The 13,824-nt window shown below is 41.2% G+C and overlaps 3 protein-coding genes across 16 annotated transcripts in view; 1 reads left to right on the top strand and 2 right to left on the bottom strand.

The window, feature by feature from the left end:
• Positions 1-931, bottom strand: part of LOC148413451 (LIM and calponin homology domains-containing protein 1-like) — a 42,069-nt gene extending 41,138 nt beyond the window's left edge. For all 4 annotated transcript variants that reach the window (XM_088430929.1, XM_088430931.1, XM_088430932.1 and 1 more), the window contains exon 1: positions 649-931. In XM_088430929.1, the coding sequence (XP_088287055.1) occupies positions 649-738 (90 nt within the window). In that variant the 5' untranslated portion in view covers positions 739-931. The remainder of the gene's footprint in view (positions 1-648) is intronic.
• Positions 611-5,221, top strand: LOC148413450 (transmembrane O-methyltransferase-like). 5 transcript variants are annotated; one of them, XM_088430958.1, is made up of 5 exons: positions 611-715; positions 1,919-1,965; positions 2,709-2,982; positions 3,347-3,543; positions 3,950-5,221. In XM_088430958.1, the coding sequence occupies exons 3-5, from the start codon at positions 2,721-2,723 to the stop codon at positions 4,271-4,273; spliced, it is 783 nt and encodes a 260-aa protein (XP_088287084.1). In that variant the 5' UTR covers positions 611-715; positions 1,919-1,965; positions 2,709-2,720; the 3' UTR covers positions 4,274-5,221. The 5 variants fall into 5 exon arrangements, with proteins under 5 accessions (XP_088287084.1, XP_088287085.1, XP_088287081.1 ...); XM_088430959.1 differs by having other exon boundaries at positions 623-996; XM_088430956.1 differs by having other exon boundaries at positions 647-715; positions 1,857-1,965.
• Positions 2,974-13,824, bottom strand: part of LOC148413447 (cathepsin Z-like) — a 71,276-nt gene continuing 60,425 nt past the window's right edge. For 5 of the 7 annotated variants that reach the window (XM_088430943.1, XM_088430945.1, XM_088430947.1 and 2 more), the window contains 7 exons: positions 7,377-7,443; positions 7,026-7,189; positions 6,221-6,400; positions 5,933-6,083; positions 5,038-5,200; positions 3,310-4,979; positions 2,974-3,003 (listed from right to left, as the gene is read on the bottom strand). In XM_088430943.1, coding sequence (XP_088287069.1) covers positions 4,857-4,979; positions 5,038-5,200; positions 5,933-6,083; positions 6,221-6,400; positions 7,026-7,189; positions 7,377-7,443 — 848 coding nt within the window. In that variant the 3' untranslated portion in view covers positions 2,974-3,003; positions 3,310-4,856. Of the gene's footprint in view, positions 4,980-5,037; positions 5,201-5,932; positions 6,084-6,220; positions 6,401-7,025; positions 7,190-7,376; positions 7,499-13,824 lie in introns of those variants that run through there. The other 2 variants (XM_088430939.1, XM_088430941.1) reach the window with 2 other exon arrangements.

Genomic DNA, 13,824 nt, shown 5'->3' with positions numbered 1-13,824 from the left:
GAATTGTGTCACTTCAATGATGCAAATCAGGGACGTCAGAACTTTTTTATACCACGTATCGTGAAAATCTTAATGGCATATAAAGTTCATTATCACAAGTGGCGGTATAATTTTACAATCTCCTTTATCACTCTGCACACTACCACCATCAACATTTATTTCTAAAGTAGCCTCGGTGACAGGTTAAAATGTTGATTTTGGTGATTTTCTAACGCCTGTGAAAAATGCACGGCGGGTCGCAAATGGCCCCCCGTACCGTACTTTGGAAACCACTGCTGTAAAAGTTGCATCTGCAATGACGAAACGCCCTAGCAAGAAGAATAAAGTTGACTTACTGCACTGGTAATTTTTCAACCTGTTGCCGTTGATGCATCAGAAAAACAAGCAAACACGCCCAGATTTAAAACGTGGTGTGAATTTTAAAAAAATACCAACATTTTTGCACGATTTACAATGTAAAGTATGGAAAAGTTCCTATATACGGCTTTTATTATTTTTGTTGTCATTTGACGAATGTTGTTAATGTAGGTTACCTTTCAACAGGTGACGAGGCGATGATGTTGCAAAGCGAGAGGACGCAAACTGCAAACAAATTCTCACACATGATGCACGACGCGACACTTCGCCTTTGGCAAGCGGGGGACTCACCTCGATCCATTTCTGCGCCTCCCGGAAAGCGGACGCGGTCACCGGCTGATGCTGATGAGACTGTCCGGTGTGTGCCACCGGGCTTGCCATACCCGAGCGTCCTTAAGACACTTCCGTCCACCAAAAATATCAATTGAAGCTGCTCGCTAGCGCCGCTATTCCAAATGAGTCGGCCTCCGGAGGTTTATGTCGCAGTCGCAGCACCGGCGAGACAAGTCGAGCCACGGCGGCTCCCCTCCGCTTGAGCTCCACGGAGACGACTGTGGCGACCGGGCCGACAAGCTGCTGGGGGAAGGGGGGGCGGGGGAGCTAGCATGAAGCTCGCTCCGGTCGTCGACACTGGTTCCGGTAGGAACGCGCACAAGCTAGCGACAAAATAAAGCGCCACACGCAGGTGGCCATTTTATGATCGTACCTCTTGGTGGCGTGACGTTTTAAAGGCATGAATATTCGCGATAGTTGTTCACGGACACGTTAGCGTCTTTAAAACGTGAATTGTGTATATTTATCGTGTGCTCTTGCGAGAGAAAAATTAAAAAGAGAAAGAGGAGGAATGTTGCGAATCTACAGTTTGAATTACGCTAACTGATTTACCTTCCCAGCCTCGATTGGCAACTCGTTTTATCTACGCTGATTGGCTCTCCATAGTCACGTGATGTGTTCCGCTTGATTATAGTTTTTTGCAAAAGTGATAAACGGAAAACATTTTAAATACTGTACATTACACAGTCTATATTGCATCAAATATAGCAAGTATTTACAGAACGTATGCGAATTAGAACATGAACACGGGTGTATAAAATTATTCTGCAAAGACAAATGCTTGCTTTAATGGATTAAACGCTGATTTAAAATCGGTTTGGTTCGATTCAAGCAGAAAACGTTTTTTAGCCACTAAATCAAAATTTGGCGATGTCCGAGTAATATTAAAAAGCTATTGTCAATAAAGGAGCTGCATTTGTGATTTAGCGCCTATTGTGAATTTAGCTCTTATTGTGAAGCGAAACCGGATTTGCTGCGCTAACGCAGCTTCTTTGGGGCAACTTTATTCAGGTGGACTAACGGCACGTCGCAGAGCGCAATCTACTACCACTATAATCAATAATAAAGAAAAAAACATATTTCTTTTTGGTCTTTTATTAAATATGCACATGTTGTGCCTGTGAGGTGTCTTTCGGGCGCTTTTTTTTCTATTTCTTTGCCACAAGACGTCTTGGATACCTGCAACAGGAGTCAAGTGGCTGACCTGTGTGTGCGTGTGTTTTGCCAGTCAGCGGCTCCATCTGTGCTTGACAGGACGACACAAACACACACAAGGTAAGTTAACTGCACCACTCCCAATTTACAGCGTCTTAATTCATTAGATTTTTAAAAACATATATGCTATGTAATTTTTGGCATACGTAGCTCGTAAAGCGCGCGTTTTATCATCAAATTGTTATAAATATCCCATCTGGTTATGTTTTGTGTTAATGTAGTAAAGAAACATAACAGAAGTTTTATTTAAGGATTATACATTTAAATGCGCAGTTAGTTTTGAGTTCATTTAAAAACGCTTGTCGACAGGGGGAGCCAAAGATTAACTTGACAAGCCTTTTCATTTATTTCCATATGTGTAATGGCTAAAATAAATATTTGTGTGTTTATTGTACTTTCGGGACCTTTATTTCGTTTCAGGCCCATTCAAATAATCACGTTTTGTTTTGTTTTTATCTTTCTTCACGTACTCCGACAATATAAACTATTTAAAGACAGTTCCCCAAGTCTTGAAGTTAGTATAGTTTCTATTCTAAATCGTGAAAAACAGCACATTAAAGTTTTTTTTTCCCACTGACAACAATTCACTGTTTAAATACGAACTGTAAAACCTATGAAAAATTATTACGAACTGCAGATTTCTATTACTACTTACCACAAATTCAAACAATTTATTAGACGTTTAATTGTTATTTTTGCAGAAAAAAATATATTCCTGCATTATTTTGTTTTTATTTTTATTTTAGTGTTGCAATTCCATTTGTGTTCATTTAAAAATGTTCATTTCTCCAAAAACATTGCAGAGCACCGTCAAAATGTCTTTATGGGTGATGGCAGCATCCATGCCGCTCCTTCCCGCCGTCCTGGTGGCTTTGGATCGCCGTCGGGCCCGAGCAGCTCAGTTGTGTCGCGACGCGCTGGCTTGGACGCTGCGGGTGCTGCGAGGACACCCCTGCGCCAAGAGGACACACGCTTTCGTCTTCTCCCGGTGTACCCACGGTAACGCCGAGAGCGTCCTGGAGACATTTGACCGCTACGCAGAGACGCACGCCTCCGCCGCAGTCGGCCGGCAGATCGGTCAGTGCAGATTCAGTTTGTCTGATTTAATAATTTCATTGGCTGTTATTTACCCCCAAAACTCAACTATTTGCTGTTTTTATGCTCAGGATAAATTTCAACGGACTTTTGGTGTCCAAAAAACTATGTAGACATTAGCATAGTTTGTCACTCATTCTAAGCCTTTACCTATCTGTGGTTTCTGAACTAATTTTGTAATGCCCTAAAATGCCACAAGATGGCGCCAAAACACTTTGTATTAGCATTTTGCCCTGCCCCCATTTAATTGATACTCAAATGGTTTTCCGACTTGATATTTGAGGGAATGAGGAGGAAAAATGTACTCACATGGACATATCAAAGCAGACTTGTGATGCCAACCCAGGCCAGGCCTTGGACGAGGCGGCCAGGCGCGTCCGTCCCTCTCGGGTTCTGGAATTGGGCACGCACTGCGGCTACAGCTCAGTGCTCCTGCTGCGTCTGCTTCCCCCTGACGGAAAGCTGCTCACGGTGGAGAAGGATCCGGCGGTGGCCGACCTTGGCGAGGAGATCATCCTGGTGGCGGGCTTCAAACACACTCAGGTATAGGAAGGTCATTCATTAAATTTGGGCAGGTTAAAATAAGATAAGCTTAAATACTCTCAAGGTTAAATAATATTGTAAATCCTGCAGAAACAGACTGAAAATGGAAATGAGCTGCGCCAGCGTAATTTTCAAAATAACACTGACACACTATTAGAATACATACCAACACAACAGTAACACGCCGGCTTTAAACACACTCAGATATAGGAAGGTCATTCATTAAATTTGGGCAGATTAAAATAATCTTAAATACTCTCAAGGTTAAAATATTGTAAATCCTGCAAAAAAATGTACAGGTAGAAAATAATTTGAACCATAATGTGTAAAGAAGTTGTACAGGTCTAAAACAAATACACGTTGGCGCCAAAAATGACCAAAAACGGCAACTATGCATATACTGTAGTTCCAGGTGCTGACAGGCAGCTCAGGCGAGACCATCCCAAAACTGCGCACTTTTCTGCAACAAACACCAGGGACTAGCGACACCTTCAACCTGGTGCTCATGGACCATGACCCCCGGGAGTACCTCGCGGACCTTCTGGCTCTGGAGAGCCAAGGTCTGCTCTGCCCCTCAGGCTGCTCCGTGGTACTGATCATCAGGAACCAGAGAGAGAAAAGCCTGGAGGAGCTCAAGGAACTGATCCGAGCAAGGCCAGACTGTTACGGCATTAAGTCGCAGCTTCACGGGATGGTGGAGCTCTTCTTCCAGAAAAAAAGCGCCCAGTGACTGATTCCCATTGGAATGATAAAGTCCCGGAAGTGAATCGAAAGTTTATTTCAAACACGTCTTACATGACCTTTAAAACAATTGAGATATTCTCCTTACTATCGTCGAATACATTTCTTACAGCGGATAAGCTACGCCCCTAAAAAAATAAATAAAATTTGCTTGATTACAGCAACATCGTGCGTTCGAAACAGATTGAAAATGGAAATATGAGCCGTGCCAACGTAATTTCAAAATAATACTGACAATTAGAATACAAACCAACACAACAGTAACATGCCGGCTTGAAATTACTGGTTGACAATGACCTCTGGTGGCAACTAAAAAAGCAGTTAACTCAAAATCAAGTCTAGTCCATGACAAACAGTACTTTCCAAAATAAAAGTACATTCGTGAATTTACGAAACACGCTGTGAATCCTTTCCCTGAGGAAGTTAGCTGCGGAATGGAAACAGAAAAAAAAAAACAAAAAAACACCTGAAGGTAAAACTTCAACCACAAATGAACGGCCCAGCACCGTTTTCTATACCACGTTTATTTTGACTGGAAATCGATTCTGGTTTCTAGTTTTCTCGGAATACGTCTAATACGACGCGGGTACAATGACGTCACCGTACATGCAGTCTTCCTCCACAGCCAGGTTGTAGAGAAATCCGCTTCCTCCTTTGTAGGCGCTGGTCACGATCCGAAGCCAGCCCCGCTCGCCCTGTGGGAAATCTTCAGTTACATCGGACGTCGGCAGTGGCCATCTTGGTAGGACTCACCCAGGGCTCTCCCCAGGAATTGCGCACGATCCAGTATTCCGTGCCGTTTTCCATCCCCCAGCCGGCCACCGACACCACGTGGTTGATGAAGGGTTCCTTAACGTATTCCGTGTACAGACCGCCCGTATAGCGGTCCAGTTTTTGTGTTGCCATGATGGCGCAGCTGCACGACAAGGAAATAAATCAGGAAATAAAACCGGATTAAGTTCTAATTTATTAGTGATTGACGAAGCTTCATGAAGCACTTGGATTTCTTTGGATGGCAGGTGTCAAACCGAAGGCCCAGGGACCCGCAAAATGCTAATTATGACTTGCTAAACACCAAAATTGCAAGTTATCTTCAACATTTACCCCTGGGGGAAACTTTGACCCAACTCTGGCTTTTTCATGTGTGATATCAAAGGAAAAACACACAGGAAAAAACACTAAAAAGAGGCTAAAATATTGCAAAGATTGCCTAAACATGACGACTTTTAAAATGCCACGCAGACGTCCCTTCTAAATGCTTTTAAACGGGAGGTGGAGAGGTGCACCAAATTACGTGTCAAATTTAGCCCATGTCAAGCTCATTTACTGCCATGCAAATATGGAAATAGTCAAATTTGAACCCAATTCCTCCGATTTTTTGCATTTCAACAGCAACTTGTGAACGGGGCTGAATAGATTTTTTTTTTTTATTAACAGTCCAAGCGCTAGCGGCCATCTTATGACTGGCCTAGCCTGGACTCCCATAATGCAAAACTTGTAATACTCTACTTATGACATCATAAATATTCTTATTTCAATTTCAAAAATATAAACACACAGCACAGTTACTTTTGCCGCTCTCGCATTTTTACAATTTTTGTACATAAAGGGGGCGTAGGTTCCCCTCCCCCCACTAAATTGACAAAACCTGATTGGTCCTCTGGTGTAGATCTCCGCCATCATGTTGTCTCTTCCTGCGATGGCTCCATAGTCAGCAACTCTCCACAGGGTGTAGTTCTGCACCTTGTCACACCGGCCAAAAGTCATGCATGTCCCGCACGCGTTGAAAGGATGACATTCTGCAGCCGGGAAAGGCAAAAAGCAAGTTAGCAACTAAAAATAAACCTTGAACAATTTAACACTACCACATAATTAAAAAATATGTACAAAAAATCTCCATGGGTGGGCCCATAATTCATACTCAACACATGCTAACTCTGATCAATGGCCTGGTAGTTGTTGCAGGTCTCATCCGGGATGCCGTTTTTGTGGGCGTACTCCCACACCCCCCCGTGGTCGCCCCCGTGACAAGTGCCGGCGTCGGAGCAGTCCAGCACGTGCTGGACCGACAGGTAGGCCGAAGGCCACGCCGCTCTCCGCTTGATGTTGATGCGATCTGGGAAGAAAAAGAAATCCAAACTTAGGGCGCACATTGTGTGTGTATCCCCACACACACACAATTCTAAACACTGCTTTCTGATCAAGCACCTACACCCCTTTATGTACAATAATTGCAAAAAGTATAGTTTGTGAAACAGATTTTAAATCATTTTGAGCATTTCAAAAGAGACATTGCAAGTGAAGTTCCCCTATCCACCGCTAGGGGCACTATAATAACTAACTAACTACGTCTTAAAAACCTTGCACAAATATCCCAAGCACTACAAGGAATACTCAAAGGCAAGCAACGTTTTTAAAAAGTGACAGATCCTCACCAACAGAGGGTGCTAACACGCTGTGAAATACCCAAAGACATGTTTGTGAGGCCATGGCTTCAAAAAAACAAAAAAAACAACAACAACAAAAACCTGAAGACATGAGAACGGGCGATTCAAAATTGAAACTTCTGTGTACAAACAATCTAAACACTTTGTTGTGTTATTTTTTGCAAAGGTGTTCAATAGATCAAGAAAAAAAATCCCCAATCTTCAATAATATATATTTTTTTACATTTAATAAAACGCAACAATTGATCAACAGTTGATTGACATCTTGTACACAACAATGTACGTCTTCCCCACCTGCCATGGCGCTGGTACTGCCATGGGCCCAGCAGGAGCCGCAAAACTGGGGGATGTGCTGGTTCCTGGTGGCGCTGACATAGTTGACGCCATTCACGTTCCTCCAGTCCCATGTTTTAGGTAGCTGAATCAAATTGAGGACCTCGTGGGGCCGTGGTGCGGTTCTGCGAGAAACCAGGTTTGTAAATGTTCCCTTGGGTGGTACCTATGAAGACTTAGCAAGAAGTTGCTCCATGCTCCACTTAATTTGCTCTTAATTTGAAATATTAAAGCAATCACTGCATTAAAAATAATATTTGTTCCAAATCATCACATTCCATTGAAATGAATGCTAGGGCACAACAAACTCACTTGACTCCCCAGTTGGGTTTACGGGGGACGGGCCGATAGCAGCGCGGCCTCTCGTTGGAAACGCTTCCTGTCCGAACGGCGGTCCAGAAAAAACAAAGGACAAAAAACAACAGCTGAGACATGTTGGACCAACCAGAAACGCAAGCTAGCTAGCTTTAAATCTCAAGTTTGACAAAAAGGAAGCCGAATGCGCCAAATGAGCTTGATTGACATCAGCTGGGAGTCACAGCTGCTCGTCATCCATCCAATTAGACAGCAGCCTATTGGATCGTTTTTTGGGTGGCTCAAGATTAGGGGATGGACTTCTGGCGGAAATGTATTTGGGGTCCGTAATATGAACCCTCAAATCTGAAAGCTTTCATTTAGCTATTTCAGATAAATTGCTGAGCTCAATGACAACTATGGAATTTGCCTAAATAGCAGGAGATGAGAAAGACAAAAATTATTTTATTATTTATTTTTACGCCGCGTATAGTTAAAAAAAATGCTGTTTTTACAGTAAAATATCAGCAACTTGGTTCTCAGAAAAGTACTATTAAATGATTGTAACCCAATTTCTACAATTTTTACATTTTTTTTACATTCACAAAATGAACTGTGTAAAATCAGCAGTATCAATGTAAAATATATAAATGCGGTACCGTAATTTAACGATACTGTTCTGTCAAAAACAGCCTTTTTTTTTTTAGTTTTTAAACAGTACATGCAATAATTCACGTTGGTTGTCCGGAGTTGAAATCTTACACGAAATGTAATGACAAAAAGTCTCCACTTGGTGACGCTCTCTGCCTTGGGAATGACTTACGATGCTGTTTGATTTAATAGTAGACTAAAGTGGCATGTATTTGATGGTTTATTTAATTCGCGTTTTAGTTATTTATTTATACAAATGACGAAAACTCCTGGATCTGCATAAAAATACGTCATTTATCTTCATAAAGTTAATCTCACTCCACTGGCGTGAGATTTACACAAATAAAAAAACAGTCAAAAATGTGGCAACACCTTTACCCACATCATAAAACTGACTGAGAAAATACCAAGATGTGCAAAACTGTTTTATGGGGAAAAAATTGACAAGAGGAATAAAAATTGCCACGACATATTTGGTTTGATTTTAAATATTTTTACCAAATAATTGCATTCATATTTCTTCTTAATAGCATAATAAATGAGCAAAAGGTGACAAAAAGCATTAAAGTTGCAAAACATATTATGTTTTTTTTTTCCAAAATGTCAGACTTCAGTAGTAATCTACAGTACAATTAAAGAAATGTTCAAAATGAAAAACAAACAAAAACACGAAATTACAAAGTCTTTCCAAACTTTAAACTGGTACTTCCTTCCTTTAATGTTTCTTATGATTATTATTAGTTTTAAAAATGTAAAAGAACAAAAATAAACACTAAATTAGAAGCTGTTTCCAAACTTTTGACTGCTACTGTACACATGAATACATTAATACACTTCAAATACAATTAATAACGTATGTAAACGTTCAAATCGGATTAGTTTGTATTTGCCTGGGCACACTGTCGCCACCTACAGGTCTGGAAGAAAATTTGTCACTTATCACATCTCGATATTTCAATTAGACCTTTTCAGCAACTGCACAATTCTATCAAACCACTACAAGATCAAACACACTTTTTTTTTTCCCCCTTCATATTGAAATATGTATGCAAGCATCCGTGGGGGGAAAAAAAAGGAAAGATGAACCGAGTGACCCTTAAATCTCAGCTCTCCTTGTGACCTCCTGATAAAAACGCTGGCTGGTTCTCCCTTTTAATCTGGAGGAAAGATCTTACAACGCCAAGCAGCCTTACCACCTACCTCTGATCCCCGGCTTAAACCTGCAGGCACACACACACACACGCGCACACACACACACACACACACACACACACACACACACACACACGAACACACTCCCTGCCGAGTCAGGCGAGATGGAGAGAAAATAGACCTCCCACCACGCCGCATTTTAACAGGGTTCAAACCTCTCCCAATGGTCTCTCGGAGTTGACGAGACCTCCAGCGCGCGAACATATTCTTTTCTTATTTTGGCGTCAGAAGCGGGATCTCGTCCATGTGTCGCGATTCGGTAGAAAATTGGGCGAGCACCCGTGCCGTCCTTGGACATTTTAATCATTCCATTGTACTTTGACCTGCGGTTAACAACGCGGGTAATAGTCCGAGAAAAACAGCTCTCTAGGGAACCGGGGTCAGCCGCTAACATTTTTTTTGGTGTTAGAAGCGGGAAGTTATGGTGAAAATTGGATAAGCTACCACGCTGCCTTTTGAAATTTCAGCCATTCCGTTGCGCTCTGATCAGTGGTTAAAAACAGGAGAAAAACAACTCAGAGGAGAGCTGGAATTAGCCCAAGGTCTGCTTTGGTGTGAGAAGTGGGATACGGTGGAGAAAATTGCACATGCACGCTGTCCTCGGACATTTCAATCATTCCATTCTATCATTCGCGCTGAAGAAATCAGATGGTTTTCCAGCAACGTGAATCTAGCCCCCAATAAGTTTTTTGGGGCGTCAGAAGTGGGGGAAATGTTTGAATCATTCGATTTTACACGAGCGGTTGACAAGACGGGAGCATCTTGTCTTGAGAAGTCATTTTTTTTTTCCCGCTTTCTGTCCAACTTGGTCATCCGCGCTACCAATTAGCGGGCGTGATTGACAGGCGGTGTCGCCGAGGGCCCGGCCCTACACGGGGTCAGCGGGGGGTCAGCGGGGGTCCGTCTCAATTAAGCGCACGCTCGCACATGGGAACCAGAGCCGATATTTATAGAATAACAGCGAAAAGGCGAAGACCCGACTCGGGGGGGTCGTCGTGGGGTTGTTAAAATGTCACCGGGTGCACTTCAACACAGTTCGGTTTTGGCGCCGCCTCTGGCCGCTGTTGGGATTACAGTTTGTAGTGAGGAAGACGGCGTGGCTTCACTTGAAGCCAGTTATGATAACGTGCCCCAAAAAATTGTTTCTTGATCCAACACCTCGTGACTGCGGACATATTTCACAAAAGATCGATATAAGCATTCCCTTGCACGTCATGGCCGTAAATTAAAAATTCTTATAAATAATGTTGTTTTCGAGCATTCAATTAGCCCCTCCCGCCTCTTTATGAATGCCACCTCCATCAACAAAGCAGGTAATACAATGCACCCCCCTCCCAGGTAGATTTTTTTTTCCTCGGCCTCCCTCGCTACAGCATCCCGGTGGGGGGGCCGCGCGCAAACCCGATGAAAAGCGAGAAACATCCATATTTGCCAGCGCTTTTGTCTCCTCTGACAGCTCAGGGGAGGGAAAAAAAAAAGTCCCCCACTGATAATGAATTGGATTAGCTGTGCGAGGTATTAGGAAGATGGGAGGTGTGAGGGAGGGGGGGGGGGGGGGGTATTTAATTTGCACTTAGTTGTGTGGCTGATTAAAATTGCAGCGTGTAAAAAAAAAAAAGGATCTGTTAAAGGCAAATAAATGAATAAATAAATAAAAAAGTTAATGATATTAAACTCGTATTTGCACATTTTTAAAGAGTCTAGATACTTAATCCCAGATACTTAACTCTTAAATTGATACTTAAGTGCATTAATTTAAAGATACCTAAGTATAAAATCGATTCTGGGATTGAATGTCCCGACTTAAAAAAAAACAAAACAAAACAAAAAAAAACGTGAAAATACGTCCTTGGCATTCAACGAGTTAAAATTAATAAAAGTGAAATATAAAATTGTAAAACAATGAAGAATAGTCCTGTGAATTTTGGACTATAATCTGACTTTTTTCTCAGGTGTTGAACCCCGTGGTTTATAGTTCAACGCATTTTATTGTCAGTTTTTCCTTCACACCAGAAGTAAACCTCTCTCTAACATCTGCTATTTTACTAGCCACAAGGGGGCAGTCTCCAAAACTAAACACAACCAGGCATGTTACTGTTGTGTTGGCGCAGTATTTTAACAACCGGAGTGTGTAGGTAAGAGCTTGAAAATATGTTGGTGCATAATTTGTAAGATAAAACCGCAAGGTTAATTAAATATCTGTCGTTACAACTTGTGGCTTTTAATACTCTAGTGTGGGCACATAGTACGAAAATACGATAAATGGAAAACTGCACAAAAAACTCCACATTTACTCCAAATAAAACAAACACAACAAAAGCATCCAAATGACATAAATAATAAAAAACGTTAAGTTGAGCCCTGACACTTGTTTGAGGATTCGTTGCCCTGGCTGGTCCCATCCCTAAAGCAATGATGGCGGTTGCCGTGACAACAAGAGATGTTGCGCTCCTCATTAGAAGGCGTCGCGGGATCTTTGTCATATAAAGCGCCTATTTTAAGGTGCAATTAGGGCACAATGTTGCTTTGAATCATCGCTACGTACGATCTGAAGCAGGTACTACTTACTGCAAACGGATTTTAAGTTGGAAAGCGTTAAAAGGCAAATTTTAATGCCATTAAAGGACACACCTCTAATTGAGTCAATCGCCGCTGCTGCACTCTCCTTTTTTTTTTTTTATAGCTGCACTTTCATGTATGAACTTCCCATTTGCATTTTATGGAGCTCCAGATTGTCGTTAGGGTAATGATGACATGTAGCGTTAGAGGTGGCGCCACTTTTTTTTCTTCTGATATTTCTGCTTGTATTAAAGGAATCCTGATGCACAGTGGATTATTTGCTACAAATAATATATCTTTTGTTCAACTATTTATACCGATGTCATAGAGTGACCAATAGTGTGTATTTGATCAAATTTAGCCTCCTGAGATTCAAACTATGCATTTGTGTCCACTGCTGTGTCCGTTTTGTCCTAGCAAGACAGCAAAAATAAATGCAGCCCAAAGACCAGCATGTCCTCTGCATAGGACAACAGGACATAGTAGGGTAGCTCTAATGAGTCAAAAGTGTTCAATTGTGATTGAAATAAACACAGAAGGGTGACAGAATGCAGAAGAATTGGAGTTGTGCAGTCCTTCTCCGTTCTCCTCATGCACGAGCAGAAATGAATGCCTTTTCTCGTTCTTAATTTTCACAAATGTCGATTAGGTGAACCTGATCGTATCAAACCTACCTATGTTTGAACATACAGTACATATACGTGTTCGAAAATACTTACCAATACGTTTGAACGTATTGGCAAGTATTCTTAAACGTAAATACACACAAACGTTCTTTCAAAGGCATTGAAACATACATGTAAGGCTAAAAACGACATTTTCCGCCCACACAATGACACACACACACACACACACATATATATATATATATATATATATATATATATATATATATATATATATATATGTACACTGTGGCACAATTTTAATTAAGGGATGAAATAACAGAGCAGGCCTACGCGCGAGAGGTCAAACGGCTCTCTGAAATACGCAAAACATTCTAAGGTTCCTTTTAGACTTGCGCCGAACGTCAAGATTCGACCCTCAGGCTGCTCTCCCGAGGGGAGCGCCTCTCCTCAGTGAAATTCAAAAAGGTCACGGCGGCGCCTTCTCGCCCCCTCCCGAAAAAGAGAGTGTGAGGCGAGGGGCCCGTTGAGAATGCGGGCTTCTATGCGAGAGGCGTCTCGCAGTGGGGGCAAAACACACTTTTCATGCTTTTAAATATGCACGTACAATTGATTTGAGGTTGACTTCCTCGGTCATATTTTCAACGAACAAAACAAGTCAGCGACACGCAATGATTTCGCAGTTATATAGTATATAATGATGTGACAAATTGCTTTGGGGAATTTTCTAAAACACATAGAATGAACATTTCAAATGCTTATAATGTAAGTAAATATAAAAAGTAAAAGTAAATAGTAAAAAAAAGTAAAAGTAAATATATATCTATATATCTATATATATCTATATATATATATATCTATATATATATATATATATATATATATATATATATATATATATATATATATATATATATATATATATATATATATATATATATATATATATATACACATATATATGCTGCACATATTTTAAATAAAACATCTGCACACTTCGTATAACGTCTGAATACTGCACCAATACAACAGTCATGTGCCTGGTTGCATTTACTAGTGAAAAATGCCCTCCAATGGCCAAGCTCAAACTCAAAATGAATACTTCAAGAGTTTTCGGTCTACGTTTGTTTACTAGGACAATGCCCCCTGGTGGCTAGTAAAAAGCACTGCAAATAAGATGCATTGGACTATAAAATGGAAGATAAGGGAAAAAAAAGTTTTATAATCTGAAATATACAGTAATCTGCTTCCACAGAGGTTTAAATTACCAATGTCCATTCACACCTTTAGTTCCGGAGGTTCTCAAACCTTAGTGAATCTAATTTATTGCTTTTGGATGCCATGACAGAAACAATACATTTCTTTTCAAAATAAGAGCGACTTGGAACGTGAAGAAATGGTAGCGTGCCCCCTGGTGG

Source organism: Hippichthys cyanospilos, chromosome 13 (genome assembly GCF_059441005.1).
Source record: "Hippichthys cyanospilos isolate Australia breed blue-spotted pipefish chromosome 13, RoL_Hcya_1.0, whole genome shotgun sequence".
In the NCBI taxonomy this organism is placed as follows: domain Eukaryota; kingdom Metazoa; phylum Chordata; class Actinopteri; order Syngnathiformes; family Syngnathidae; genus Hippichthys; species Hippichthys cyanospilos.
This window is presented reverse-complemented; position numbering and strand designations above follow the sequence as displayed.

Coding starts and splice junctions, on each gene's coding strand:
- LOC148413450 (XM_088430958.1), top strand. CDS start 2,721: ATGTCTTTATGGGTGATGGCAGCATCCATGCCGCTCCTTCCCGCCGTC. Junction 2,983..3,346: donor CGCAGTCGGCCGGCAGATCG/GTCAGTGCAGAT, acceptor ATGCCAACCCAG/GCCAGGCCTTGGACGAGGCG. Junction 3,544..3,949: donor CGGGCTTCAAACACACTCAG/GTATAGGAAGGT, acceptor CATATACTGTAG/TTCCAGGTGCTGACAGGCAG.